General features: G+C 39.0%; 1 protein-coding gene across 1 annotated transcript in view; it reads left to right on the top strand.

Moving 5' to 3' along the window:
* Positions 1–14,790, top strand: part of PDE11A (phosphodiesterase 11A) — a 429,207-nt gene that overhangs the window by 156,634 nt on the left and 257,783 nt on the right. Inside the window, exons 3-4 of the mRNA XM_059052757.2 lie at positions 2,164–2,253; positions 10,915–11,055. Of these exons, the coding sequence (XP_058908740.1) occupies positions 2,164–2,253; positions 10,915–11,055 (231 nt within the window). The remainder of the gene's footprint in view (positions 1–2,163; positions 2,254–10,914; positions 11,056–14,790) is intronic.

Raw genomic sequence — 14,790 nt, 5'->3', positions numbered from 1 at the left:
CGAACCCGTGTCCCCTGCATCGGCAGGCGGACTCTCAACCACTGCACCACCAGGGAAGCCTAATTCTCCCTTCTTTAAAAATGGGGTCTCAGCTATCACCTCACACCTATCAGAATGGCTGTCATCAAAAAGACCACAAATAACAAATGTTGACAAAGATGTAGAGAAAAGGGAACCTTTGTACACTGTTGTTGGGAACATAAATTGGTGCAGCCACTGTGGAAAACAGTATGGCGGTTTCTCAAAAAGTTAAAATAGAAATACTATATGACCCAGCAATCCCACTCCTGGATTGATATCTGAAAAAAGCAAAAACACTAATTCGAAAAGATACATGCACCCCAATGTTCATAGCAGCATTATTTACAATAGCCAAGATATGGAAGCAACCTAAGTGTCCATCAACAGAGGAATAGATAAAGATGTGGGGTGTGTGTGTGTGTGTGTGTGTGTGCGCACACGCGCACACACACACACAGTGGAATACTACCCAGTCACAAAAAAAAGGAATGAAATTTTGCCATTTGCAGCAACATGGATGGACTTGGAGGGCATTATGCTAAGTGAAATAAGTCAGACAGAGACAGAGAAATACTGTATGTTATCACTTACATGTAGAATCTAAAAAATAAAACAAACTAGTGAATATACCAAAAAAGAAGCAGACTCACAGATATAGAGAACAAGTTAGTGGTTACCAATGGGGAGAGAGACAAGATAGGGGTAGGAGATTAAGAGGAACAAACTATTATGTATAAAATAAGCTACAAGGATATATTGTACTACACAGAGAATATGGCCAAAATTTTATAATAACTATGAGTGGAACATACCTTTAAAAATTGTGAATCAGTATGTTGTACAACTGAAGCTTATATAATATTCTATATCAACTATATCTCAGTAAAAAGTGGGGTCTCAGCATTCACTTCTTCAAAATTCTGAATTACTTTTAGGGACACTCTGTCAGAGTTGAGTATGCCCAGGTAGCCAAAGCAAGATTTTAATAGGAAAGAAATGATAGGGATTGTGAAGTGCCAATCATCTTTTGTTCACCTCCAGCCCCTCTACAAAAGCACCTCCCACTCCAGGTAGTTCTGTTCTGGGTATCCGAGGGGTGTCTCACGCTTGCTCCTGGGTGGATCTGCCTCTGCTATTTTCATCCCTCACCCACAGTGAGCACTGCACTGCCCTCTTCTGGGCATGGCAGGAACTGCTCGGTTTTGCTGCTGTCTCTTGACATGGCATCATGGTGCGTGTGTGACAGAGAGACAGAGAGAAACTGACTGTCATATAAAACATGCCCACATGCCCTTTTCCCTCTACTTTAGAAAATCCCAAAGCATTGTCTCTTTTCACAATATCTTACGTTGTGAAGAGTTTACGGAAAGAATTCTTTCGGTTTTTACTTGAGACATTCTCTCTGTCTTTCTGAAATCAGAGATTCTGGAGATGAATTTGAGTGAGAGTGCCAGGAATTACTGAGAGTCCCTAGACCTAGACCCCCTGTGATAAGAAAATCTTTGTTAGGATCAGGCTCATCTCACGTGGCTGTTTCTTCCCATAGGAGGAGTGCTCTCTTAAAGGGTACCCAGCCTTTCCTGGGTAGTTATAGCAACAGAGCAGTGGGTTCAGTTTGAACCCTTCTGCATGAGGCTTCTAGGCCCTCTGGCCCCTAAGTTCCTACTGGGCCCATCCTAACAGGCATGCTTAAGTCTGTAGCTGACAGAGGTCTAGCGTCAAGCCGGGATCTTTGCTATGGATACATATGTACAAAGAAATTGGCTTATATCCTGCCTACCTCCAAGTGTGAGTATCGGCACTGCCTTAAATTCTAAATATATCAGACTTCATTTACTCATTTTTCATTGATCAAGGAAAGAATACAGAGATGATTTAGACACAGTTCCTGTATCACAGCCATCACAGTCTGTTGCTTTGCTTTATATCTTCATAGATGTGACTGTCCCTAGTTAAAGCTTGACTGTCCCTAGTTAACTCTGAAAAATATTCCTTCTGAAGTTAAGATACTAGTATCAACAACACCATACTCAATCTCTGTGGTTGAAAAGATAGTATTGAAATCAGGCATATGAAGGAAATGTGGAAATTTAGTTCCATATTTTTATGTTTAATTGTTCATAACACTCTCTTTGCCCCCAGGTTATGCAGATGTATCTTCCATTTTGCGGAATTGCCATATCTAATGCTCAGCTATTTGCTGCCTCAAGGAAAGAATATGAAAGAAGCAGGGTGAGTAGAAAGAAACATTGCTGACAACCCTCAAAGCTCTCTTTCAAGTGTCTGTGGGTCATAATGTATTTTAAAAACAGTGGATGATCTTTGAATAGTCCAGGAATCCTTTTTATTTGTATAATCCTTCAAGTCTATGGTTGAAGATCCCCTTTAAGCAATAAACCCAAATGGAAGTGGATATAAATTCTCTGTTGTTGTTTGCAGGAAATAGCTTCTTTTAAAAAGGAAATTTATTTCACATCTATACTTCAAGGCAGCAGATATATTCTTGCTTACTTATAGCTTTGAAACAATAACACAATTTAGTGATTTTTTTTACAATTTAGTTCCCTTAAGAAGCAAGGTATGTTACAAATGATTTCACCCCACCTCACAAATTTTGAATTGAAAGTTTTCCTGGAAGAGCATCACAAGTTAACTGGACAACAATGCTGCAAACACCATCTTATAGGATTATAAAGAAACTCACATAGAGGGATTGATCTCATATACCTTCACCAATTATAGGGTTAAATAGTAAAAACAAAACAAAACAAAAACTGGTGCTCAAATAATTGCAAAATGATCAAATACAGATTAAATTATATTAGGCTCACTATACCTTTAAATATAGGGAAGTTACTGTCACAATTTAGAAATATATTTAACAAGAAGATGTTCAGAAAGGTTGGAAACCCTCAGTTAATTGGTAATCAAATTGATTAAAAGTTTCATTTGCTAAGCATTATGATTTATGAATATTTCACAGGAAACAATTGACAGCTACAGCTATCTTCTTTAGCACAGCATACCACCTGTTTTCTCTGACTTGGATCCTGTTGTCAACTTTAGCCCCATGTCTTACCATTCTCATCCTTTCATTGGACATCCCAGCAATACAGTCCCCAATTTCCAGAAAAGTCTGTTTCACTTTCTCATTCCCTTAGTAATATTTCTTCCTCTGCCTTCAATGCCTCATGTCCACCTTCTTCCTCCTACTGCTTTTGCCTTGCATTTCCTTCAGGACCCAGCTCAGTCTTCCACTTAATCTTTCCTTTGCTTGTTTTTTTTTTTTTTTATTTTTTATTTTTTTGCATTTTATTTTATTTTATTTTATTTTTAACATCTTTATTGGAGTATAATTGTTTTACAATAGTGTGTTAGTTTTCCCTCTACAACAAACTAAATCAGTTATACATACACACATGCTCCCACATCTCCTCCCTCTTGCATCACCCTCTCTCCCACCCTCCCTATCCCACCCCTCTAGGTGGTCACAAAGCACAGAGGTGATCTCCCTGTGCTATGCAGCAGCTTCCCACTAGCTATCTAATTTACATTTGATAGTGTGTATATGTCCCTGCCACTCTCTCACTTCGTCTCAGCCCACCCTTCCCCCTCCCCATATCCTCAAGTCCATGCTCGAGTAAGTCTGTGTTTTATTCCCGTCCTACCACTAACCTCTTCATGACATTTTTTTCCCTTAGAGTCCATATATATGTGTTAGCATACGGTATTTGTTTTTCTCCTTCTGACTTACTTCACTCTGTATGACAGACTCCAGGTCCATCCACCTCATTATAAATAACTCAGTTTCATTTCTTTTTATGGCTGAGTAATATTCCATTGTATATATGTGCCACATCTTCTTTATCCATTCATCTGTTGATGGACACTTAGGTTGCTTCCATGTCCTGGCTATTGTAAATGGAGCTGCAATGAACATTTTGGTACATGAGTCTTTCTGAATTATAGTTTTCTCAGGGTATATTCCCAGTAGTGGGATTGCTGGGTCGTATGGTAGTTCTATTTGTAGTTTTTTAAGGAACCTCCATACTGTTCTCCATAGCGGCTGTATCAATTTACATTCCCACCAGCAGTGCAAGAGGGTTCCCTTTTCTCCACACCCTCTCCAGCATTTATTGTTTCTAGAGTTTTTGATGATGGCCAATCTGACCGGTGTGAGATGATATCTCATTGTAGTTTTGATTTGCATTTCTCTAATGATTAATGATGTTGAGCATTCTTTCATGTGTTTGTTAGCAATCTGTATATCTTCTTTGGAGAAATGTCTATTTAGTTCTTCTGCCCATTTTTGGATTGGGTTGTTTGTTTTTTTGTTATTGAGCTGCATGAGTTGCTTATAAATTTTGGAAATTAATCCTTTGTCAGTTGCTTCATTTGCAAATATTTTCTCCCATTCTGAGGGTTGTCTTTTGGTCTTGTTTATGGTATCCTTTGCTGTGCAAAAGCTTTTAAGTTTCATTAGGTCCCATTTGTTTATTTGTGTTTTTATTTCCATTTCTCTAGGAGATGGGTCAAAAAGGATCTTGCTGTGATTTATGTCGTATAGTGTTCTGCCTATGTTTTCCTCTAAGAGTTTGATAGTGTCTGGCCTTACATTTAGGTCTTTAACCCATTTTGAGTTTATTTTTGTGTGTGGTGTTAGGGATTGTTCTAATTTCATACTTTTACATGTAGCTGTCCAGTTTTCCCAGCACCACTTATTGAAGAGGCTGTCTTTTCTCCACTGTATATCCTTCCCTCCTTTGTCAAAGATAAGGTGACCATATGTGTGTGGGTTTATCTCTGGGCTCTCTATCCTGTTCCATTGATCTATATTTCTGTTTTTGTGCCAGTACCATATTGTCTTGATTACTGTAGCCTTGTAGTAGAGTCTGAAGTCAGGGAGCCTAATTCCTCCAGCTCCATTTCTCGTTCTCAAGATTGCTTTGGCTATTCGGGGTCTTTTTTGTTTCCATACAAATTGTGAAATTTTTTGTTCTAGTTCTGTAAAAAATGCCAGTGGTAATTTGATAGGGATTGCATTGAATCGGTAGATTGCTTTGGGTAGTATAGTCATTTTCACAATGTTGATTCTTCCAATCCAAGAACATGGTATATTTCTCCACCTATTTGTATCATCTTTAATTTCTTTCATCAGTGTCTTATAGTTTTCTGCATACAAGTCTTTTGTCTCCTTAGGTAGGTTTATTCCTAGATATTTTATTCTTTTTGTTGCAATGGTAAATGGGAGCGTTTTCTTAATTTCACTCTCAGATTTTTCATCATTAGTGTATAAGAATGCCAGAGATTTCTGTGCATTAATTTTGTATCCTGCAACTTTACCAAGTTCATTGATTAGCTCTAGTAGTTTTCTGGTAGCATCCTTAGGATTCTCTATGTATAGTATCATGTCATCTGCAAACAGTGACAGCTTTACTTCTTCTTTTCCTATTTGGATTCCTTTTATTTCTTTTTCTTCTCTGATTGCTGTGGCTAGAACTTCCAAAACTATGTTGAATAAGAGTGGTGAGAGTGGGCAACCTTGTCTTGTTCCTGATCTTAGTGGAAATGGTTTCAGTTTTTCACCATTGAGAACGATGCTAGCTGTGGGTTTGTCATATATGGCCTTTATTATGTTGAGGAAAGTTCCCTCTATGCCCACTTTCTGCAAGGTTTTTATCATAAATGAGTGTTGAATTTTGTCAAAAGCTTTCTCTGCATCTATTGAGATGATCATATCCTTTGCTTGTTGTATACCACCACTGTTTAATTGTGGGCACTTACCACACTGTATAATACGTATTGATGGCCCTCCTCTCCAACTACATTTTAAATTCCTTAAGGAACACTTCATGAATTATGAATCTTTGCATCCTCATGTATTCATTTACGTGCTCTACAAATATTTATTTTGTGGTACTCTTCAGACACTGTCCGTCCAAAGCCCCTGCCTTCATAAAACTTACTATTTTAGTGGGAACAGTAGATAAGAGACAAACAAGCAAATAAAAATTAATATAGTATCAGGTAGTGATAAGTGCTGTAAAGAAGAATGAAGTGAGGTAATGGAATACAGACTGGTTGCTGAAGGATAGTTTTGGAGGATGTTTATTTCAGAAGGTGATCAAGAAGGTGTCTATAAAGAGATGATATTTGAGCAGAGACCTGAATTAAATGAAGGAGTAAAGCCACACAAAGATCTGGGAAGAACATTCCAGGCAGTGGAAATATCAAGTGAAAAGGCCCTGGGGTAGGAGAAACCTCGGTCCATGTGTCTAGAGAGCAGAGAGGAGAGACCTCAAATAGCCAAAACAATCCTGAGAAAGAAGAACAAAGCTGGAGGCATCACACTTCTTGATTTAAAACTATACTTCAGGGTTTCCCTGGTGACGCAGTGGTTGAGGGTCCGCCTGCCAATGCAGGGGACATGGGTTCATGCCCTGGTCCAGGAGGATCCCACATGCCACAGAGCAGCTAGGCCCATGAGCCATGGCTGCTGGGACTGCGCGTCCAGAGCCTGTGCTCCGCAGTGGGAGAGGCCACAGTGTTGAGAGGCCCGCGTAAAGCAAAAAACAACAAAAACAACAACAACAAAAAACTATGCTTCAATGCTATAGTAATCAAAATAGTATGGTACTGGCACTAAAAACAGACACATAGACCAATGGAATAGAATCAAGAGCCCAGAAATAAACTCATGCATATATAGTCAACATCTATTTGACAGGGGAGCCAAGAATACTCAATGGGGAAAAGGTAGGTTTTTTTCAATAAATGGTGTTGAGAAACCTGGATATTCACATGCAAAAGAATGAAATTAGACCTCTATCTTACATCACTCGCAAAAATTTACTTGAAAAAGATTAAACACTTAAATGTGAGACCTGAAACTGTAAAACTCCTACAAGAAAATGTAGGGGAAAAGCTCCAGTGATTTTTTTTGGATCTGATATGAAAGCTCAAACAACAAAAGCAAAAATAAAGTGGGACTACATCAAACGAAAGAGCTTCTTCACAGCAAAAGAAACAGTCAACACAATGAAGAAGCAACCTATGGAATGGGAGAAAATATTTGCAAATCATACATATCTATAAGGGGTTAATATCCAAAATTTTTAAGGAACTCATACAACTCAATAGCAAAAAAAAAAAGTAATCCAATTTAAAAATAGGCAGAGGATTTGAATAGACATTTTTCCAAAGAAGACATACAAATGGCCAATAGACACATGAAAAGATGCTCAACATCATTAGGGAAATGCAAATTAAAACTACAGTGAGATATCACCTCATACTTGTTAGAATGGCTATTATCAAAAAGATAAGAGGTAACAAGTGTTGATAAGGATGTGGAGAAAAGGGAACCCTCTGTGCACTGTTGATGGGAATATAAATTGGTATAACCATTACGGAAGACAATATGGAGGTTCCTCAAAAAATTAAAAATAGAATTACCATATGATCCAGCAACTCCACTCCTGAGTATATATCCAAAGGAAGTGAAATCACTAGCTCAAAAATATCTGCACTCCCATGTTCATTGCAACATTATTTACAATAGCCAAGACATGGAAACAACCTAAGTGTCCACTAATAGATGAGTGGATAAAGAAAATTGTGATACACACATACACCCACACAATGGAATGTTATTTAGCCATAATACAGAAGAAAATCCTGCCATTTGTGACACCATGGATGAAACTTGAGGGCACTGTGCTAAGTGAAATAAGTCAGACAGAGAAAGACAAATACTGTATTATCTCACATATATGTTGGATCTATGGAAAGCAGAACTCAAAGAAGCAGAGTGTAGTATGGCAGTTGCCAGGCATTGGGGTGTGAGGGAAAAAGAGAAATGTTGGTCAAAGTATACAAACTTCCAGTTGTGAGATGAATAATTTCTGGAGATCTAGTGTTCGGCATAGTGAGTATAGTTAATGATACTGTATTAGGTACTTGAACATTGCTGAGAGAATAAATCTTAATGTTCTTACCACACAAAAAATGTAATTATGTAAGGTGATGGGTGTAGTGATCATTTTGCAATATATAGGTGTATCAAATCATCACATTGTACACCATAAACTCACACAAAGTTTTATGTCAATTATATCTCATTAAAACTGAGGGGGGGGAGAAATAATGTGGTTGGTCAGTGAGAAGTGAGAGATTCTACAAAAAAATTAGCAGTAAAATATATAAGGCTTACTGATATTGGAAATGAGTGAAAACGACTTTAGGCTTGTACAGGTGGCAAGTAAACAGTTGGATACAGGAATCTAGAGTTTTGGGGAGATGTGAAGACTCGAGATTAATATTTGGGAACCATCAGCATATAGATGGTATTTAAAACTAGGCTACAGGTGGGGAAAATATATGGGTAAGAAAGGGAAGAGGTCTAAGGATGAGCCCAGGAGCAAAAAAGGTCATAAGAAGAAGGAGGTGGGGAAATGCAAGTGACATCAAGAAGCAGGGAGCGTTCAGCTGTGTGCAGGGCTTCCAATGTCTGTTGAGTTGCATGTCATCCTAGATTTTCTTCTTTTTTTCTCCTATTTTGGAGCTAGTCTGCATTGTTATTTGTGAAACTTTTATCACTTGTTAGTAAATCAGAAATTTTTAATTAGAAACAATAAAATTACTATAATGTGATTTGTCAGTGCAAAACTCAAGGCACAATTAGTTTTTCCTCTGAGATAAATGTTCTTGTATATTGGTCCCAGAGGCCCCATCCATGCAGTCACAACAAATTGAAAAGTTAAATAATTGTTCAGCTAATATGATCCATCTGAAGAAATAGTCTGGATGATTAAGGAAATAATGTCTTCTCCCTTAATAACAGGGGATTTTGTTGGTAATTATGCAGACAGTTGCCCCATTTTTAATGTTATATTTGCACATGAAATTGTTGCACATTGACCTCTTACAGTGATTTGCTGTCCAAATGCCAAACAGACAGGATACATTTAAAACTTTTTTCACCTCCTGGTGTTTCTCTTTGCTTTGGGATCATAGAGCAATGCATGGCCCTTAGCCATAGTCACAAGCTCTCTTTAGAGAAAATGCTACCCAAGATATTGGGTCCTCTTTTAGATGCTCAGTGAACTAGACTCATTTCATGGATCTCTTAACTCATTCAAATGCTTTTCTACCCTGAATAGACTCAGAGAAGAAATGTTCACATGTTTCAAATGGCTTCAGGACAAATAAAATTCATTACCAAAGTTGAAAATTAGTCAACACCATCTACCAGAATAGATGTGAATTTGAAAACCCATGAAATCCTTTTGTGACAGGTCAGACTGGAGAGTGCACCTCTTATTAAATTCTATTGAATAAGCAGCCTCTTGTCAATTCACTGGGTGTATAATTTTCTGATTGCACTTTGATAGAGGCATAATATCTGCCACCTGTAAATGGCCCACTATTCCTCCATCTCCAGAAATATCCATGTAATTAAAAATTCTAAATAAATATTATCTCAATGCATAAATTGAAAGCTAACTTAGCTGGATAAAATGACAAGTTATTACAATTTCATTTTTAAATGAAATTTAAAAGCTTTCAAGTTAGAATTTAAGTTTTTTTTCTTTAATTTTTTTGCTTTTCATTCTATTGTTTTAATAGAAATTTTAATAGTGATTTCTTTTTTATTCTTTTTTTTTTTTTTTTTTCTCCAGCACGCGAGCCTCTCACCGCTGTGGCCTCTCCCGTTGCGGAGCACAGGCTCCGGACACGCAGGTCCAGCGGCCATGGCTCACGGGCCCAGCCGCTCCGCGGCATGTGGGATCTTCCTGGACCGGGGCACGAACCCGTGTCCCCTGCATCGGCAGGTGGACTCTCAACCACTGTGCCACCAGGGAAGCCCGGTGATTTCTTTTTGAGAAGTATAATAGTATTTAAATGTTCTCCTGGACAGATTGGGATGAAGCAATATTTCTTGTGTAGAGGGATTAATAGAGTTTTTATATATTTTTTTGAAGGCTCTGAAACCTAACTAGCATCCACCACTGTGATTCTTTAAGAGTTCTGTGAGAGATGGGTATTAGTGAAAATAAGTCTTGAGTTTGACCATGAGGCTATCTCTTCTGGTTGGTGAAGAAGAGATGCTTTGTAATTTTCTGAAATAAATGTGCATTAGAGAGAATCAGGTACCTGTTATTCATAAAATGTTGGTTTTATACCTAGTCACATTGTAGAAAAACTACTGTAGGAGGGGAAAAGCCTATCAGTAATAATTATATGAGATCATGTAGTCATTAACTATATGGAATATAGTCATACAGATATATGAGGAATTTATGTGGGATTATATGGACTGGCACTATTCTCAAGTTACATTTTACAATTCAAGACTGTGTTATAGGGACTTCCTTTGTGGCGCAGTGGTTAAGAATCTGCCTGCCAATGCAGGGGGCACGGGTTCGAGCTCTGGTCTTAGAAGATCCCACATGTTGTGGAGCAGCTAAGCCCGTGTGCCACAACTACTGAGCCTGTGCTCTAGAGCCCTGGAGCCACAACTACTGAGCCTGCGTGCCACAACTACTGAAGCCTGTGTGCCTAGAGCCCGTGCTCTGCAACAAGAGAAGCCACTGCAATGAGAAGCCTGCGCACTGCAATGAAGAGTAGCCTCTGCTCGCTGCAACTAGAGAAAGCCTGCGCGCAGCAACAAAGACCCAACATAGCCAAAAATAAATAAATAAATTTACATATAAAAAAAGACTATGTTATAAAATGAAATGATGGAAGTGTGTCAGAACAACCATAAACACTTTAAAAATTAGCCACACAAAAATGTTTATATTTTTATAGCAAAGACTAAATGGAATTTTGAGAGAAAAATTTTAATTCAGTCCCTTAGCCACCTAAATACATCCGCTTTATCTTTCCTAGGCTTTGCTAGAGGTGGTTAATGACCTCTTTGAAGAACAGACTGACCTGGAGAAAATTGTCAAGAAAATAATGCATCGGGCCCAAACACTGTTGAAATGTGAACGCTGTTCTGTTTTACTCCTAGAGGACATTGAATCACCAGTAAGTCGTTTTTTATCTGTCATCTGCGTTAATGAAGTAAAGTTTAGTTTAGTTTAGTTGTAATTAAGTTTGTGAAATCGTGACTTGAACCACTCCTTTGTGACTCTTCTAACCATGAGGTGAGGTGACTTTTTATAAAAGTAAAATTTTTTATTTCCTTTACATGTATTTTTGGTCTTGATCTGCTGTCACCTGAGAAACATAGACTCTTCCACTGATGGGGGACCTTAGACGTCTAGCCTAGCCCTATGTATACAGATGAGGCAGCTAAGGGTTGGAAGGGTTTGCCCAAACTCACACAGCTGAATAGAAGAGAAGCTTGGGTGCCAGCCTCCCATTGTACCCACCCAGCAAGGGAAGGCCCTCAGCATTGGTGGGCATGGATCGCAATCCACACAGTGCTCCACAGCCCTCTTCTCGGGGTGGGGTGAGGAGAAGCAAACGAACCTGGGGAAGCAGTGCCCTTTGTGCTTGAGCTGAGTGGAGCAACCAGCCTGAGCTGGACTGTGCTCTCCAGCAAAGGTCTGTCCTGCTGCTTCCCAGGTGCAGTTTCCAGGTTCTTCCACTGCTGCTTCAGACCTGTGGACACTTGCACAGTGCACTCCAGTCAAGAGGCGGAGGCTCCTTTCCTCCTCACACAGGGGCTGCTCTTACTCCAAGGGCAAGCAGCTAGGTCTCAGCCTCAGGCCTGCCACACCTTGGCTCTCAGGGTCTGTTAGACCCTCTGGCTCTTTGTGGAAAATCTGCTGGTTAAATACATAACAATATTGAAAATAATGATCATAATCAGTCTAACTTCTTGAAAGTCAAATGTCTAACCCTCAACAGCAGTTTAATATCTTTGCCATGAACTCTCGTCAAAGACCAGGAATTGTCTAACAATTAAGTGCTGTTTTAATACCTCAGAGAATGATATTTTACCATACTTTACTTAAAAAATGTTATTGTCTTTACCGTTAGGTTTGCTTTCCTCAAAGAATGAGAACCTTAGGATAAATTTTGGAGATTTAATCATAAGTATTGTAAAACTTACAACATTAAGCTTAAAAATTTTTTTTATTGAAATATAGTTGATTTACAATGTTGTATTAGTTTCAGGTGTACAGCAAAGTCTTTGATTCATATATATACATGTAACTGAAAACACGTATATATTCCTTTTTAGATTTTTTTTTGTTATAGGTTATTACAAGATATTGAGTATAGTTCCCTGTGGTATACAGTAGGTCCTTGTTGGTTATCTATTCAACATTAAATTTAAAAAAAAATCTATATATGTTTTAAATGTTTAGGAGTGTTTCCCTATATCTTAGCAGAGTTTGGCGTTATTTCTATGCAGCAGGTGTGGTTTAAGCAAACAATAGCCTTGCAATTATCCTGCGATTGTGTAAAACTCAGTAGAACCTTGGGAGAACACACACACACACACACACACACACACACACACACACACACACACACACACACACCAATAGCCCATATTTGTGAAGCGCTTCCAGATGCTTTGTGAAGTGCTTCCAGATGCTTTGTGAAGCATCTGGGTTCATTCAATGCTCACTGCATCCTTATGGGATAGGTATTATTATCATCCTCACTTACAGGTGAGGACTTAAGGCTCCGAAAGTCGAGTGACTTACTAGAGTCTTCCTCACCACCTGACTCTGAAACCCCCAAAAGGAGTGGGAAGAGGTGGGGTGCTCGGTGGTTCTTGGCTGGCTGTGGGCTCTCCCTGAGCAAAGGCAGGAAGGGGCAGCAGTTGGGGCTTTTCAGCTTCCAAGGTTCCTGAGCCACTCCCAGGTCCCTGTGAGGGCAAGTGGCTGGGGGACCATGTGGAATCTAAAGCAAGGACAAGCTCACTGTTTGCTAGTTCAGTTAAAACAGACATGGAACTAATTTAAACCAGCTTAGGGTGGTCACTTTTGTAAATCTTCTAACATGGACTAGTTTTTACCCTGTGGTCTTGCTCTCTGGCAAGTCCAACGAAAAAGTACAGAAGACAGACAATGATATGGAAAGTGCAGGCAGAGCTGGAGAGAATAACAGCAACAGTAATAGCTTCAGGGTATAAAGTAGGGAGGGGGTCAAAAATCACTCCCTAGACTAGATGACTAGATGGTACATGCATAAAGGTGTTGGTGTAGTACTGAAGGTTAAGAAGACCTTTTCACTATCACAGCTGAACATTCTAAGATTGTAATGTTGGGGTCAGGGCAGAAAATCTGGGCCTAGCCTATCATTTCTTCTTTGCCCAGCCCCTCCCCCTCACAGTAAAGAGGAACTCCTCTACTCCAGAGGTGCAAGGTCTGCAGGTAAAAGTGAACGATGTGCCAAAAGAGGAGACTAATCTGTTTGGTACCATTTGAGAAGCTATGAAGATTTTTTTGCCGAGGTTACTGCCTGGGGAGGTGGGGTGGGAATGGGGTATAAACGTGGCATCACCATGCAGAAAACCCATCAGTGCTCTGCTTTCCTTTAACACACTTCTCACCAAAGGTTTGTTGAAACTTCAGACTCAAAGAGATGGCTGTTGTGCACTACCCTGATTGTCAGGTAGAAATGATAGGAAGGAGATCAGATACAGTCACTCCATGTATAAGAGGAGAAGCCAGCTCAGGACACCAGATGCCAAAATCCGGTGCTGGCACAGCAAACAAAAAATCATGCCGAGTCAAAGTTCTCTGGCTGGAACTTCTTCCTCCTCACCTCAGAATGCTGAATGGATGGAATGATATTAAAAACCTTTGTCATCTAGATTTAATCAGGGGTTTGAATGATTATTATAGAGGGACCCAAGCAACACCTGTAAATGCTACATGATTTTATTTTACTGATTAAGAGCACACTTAGATTCCTATCCCAATATTAGAAAACAAAGATGGAACTTGACAACATGATTTTTAATTTTTAAAATTTCATATGGAAAAATAAACATATAAAAGTAGCCAGAAAAAATTTTTAAAAGGCAACAAAGGTGTAAAATGGATGGGGTTTTGCTTGTGAAGCTGTTAAAATATATTATAAAACTAGATATTTGTTCCTGTAGGAAACAACTGAACAGAATAGAGTCCAAAGACCCCTATACATGTGAAAAGCTAGTAAAGACTGTTCTTGTTCCTGTAGAGTTTAGAAAATTATTTCTGAGAAACAAAAGTGTGTTGGAGGACTAGAGAGTTTGACTTGAAATGACAGTGTTTGGGGTTTGTTTTTTTACTGCAAGCATTTCAACAATAAAGATGCTTTTGTAATTATAAAGGAATATGTATAAGTTCTCAATGTCACTGAGCAAATCCAGAATTCAGTCATGCCTTGCCCTTATTACTTATGACCTTTCTTTCTTTATTATCGTCAGCAAACCTATCACTCTCCATCCCTCTCTCCAACCCTCCAGTTAGCTTGGTATGTTGTTTAGGCAAGGGATTGTACTGAATACAGAGACAAAGAACTCCATTTGGGGTTTGTGAGTGTCAAAATGGGCTTTAAAAAGTTATGACAGAGTTATTATTCTCAGAAACCAAGACTTTTTCACTGGCAAGAACCAGGCTTTCTTAGAGACTTAAAGGAACCAGAGCCTAACGTTGTACCCAAAACAGTAGATTGGAAAGAGAATAGATGAAGCCCTAGACTCTCTCATTTGTGAGTTGCCTGGACTAAAGTGGGAGAGTTAGAGAGAAGAGGAAATGTGGTTTCCCAGCTCTTCTAGCCCTGCCCAGCCTCAAGACCACTCATAGTAGAGGT

This window comes from Kogia breviceps, chromosome 2 (genome assembly GCF_026419965.1).
Source record: "Kogia breviceps isolate mKogBre1 chromosome 2, mKogBre1 haplotype 1, whole genome shotgun sequence".
Taxonomy (NCBI): domain Eukaryota; kingdom Metazoa; phylum Chordata; class Mammalia; order Artiodactyla; family Physeteridae; genus Kogia; species Kogia breviceps.
The sequence above is the reverse complement of the archived record's forward strand: the minus strand, read 5'-3'. Positions and strand labels throughout refer to the sequence as shown.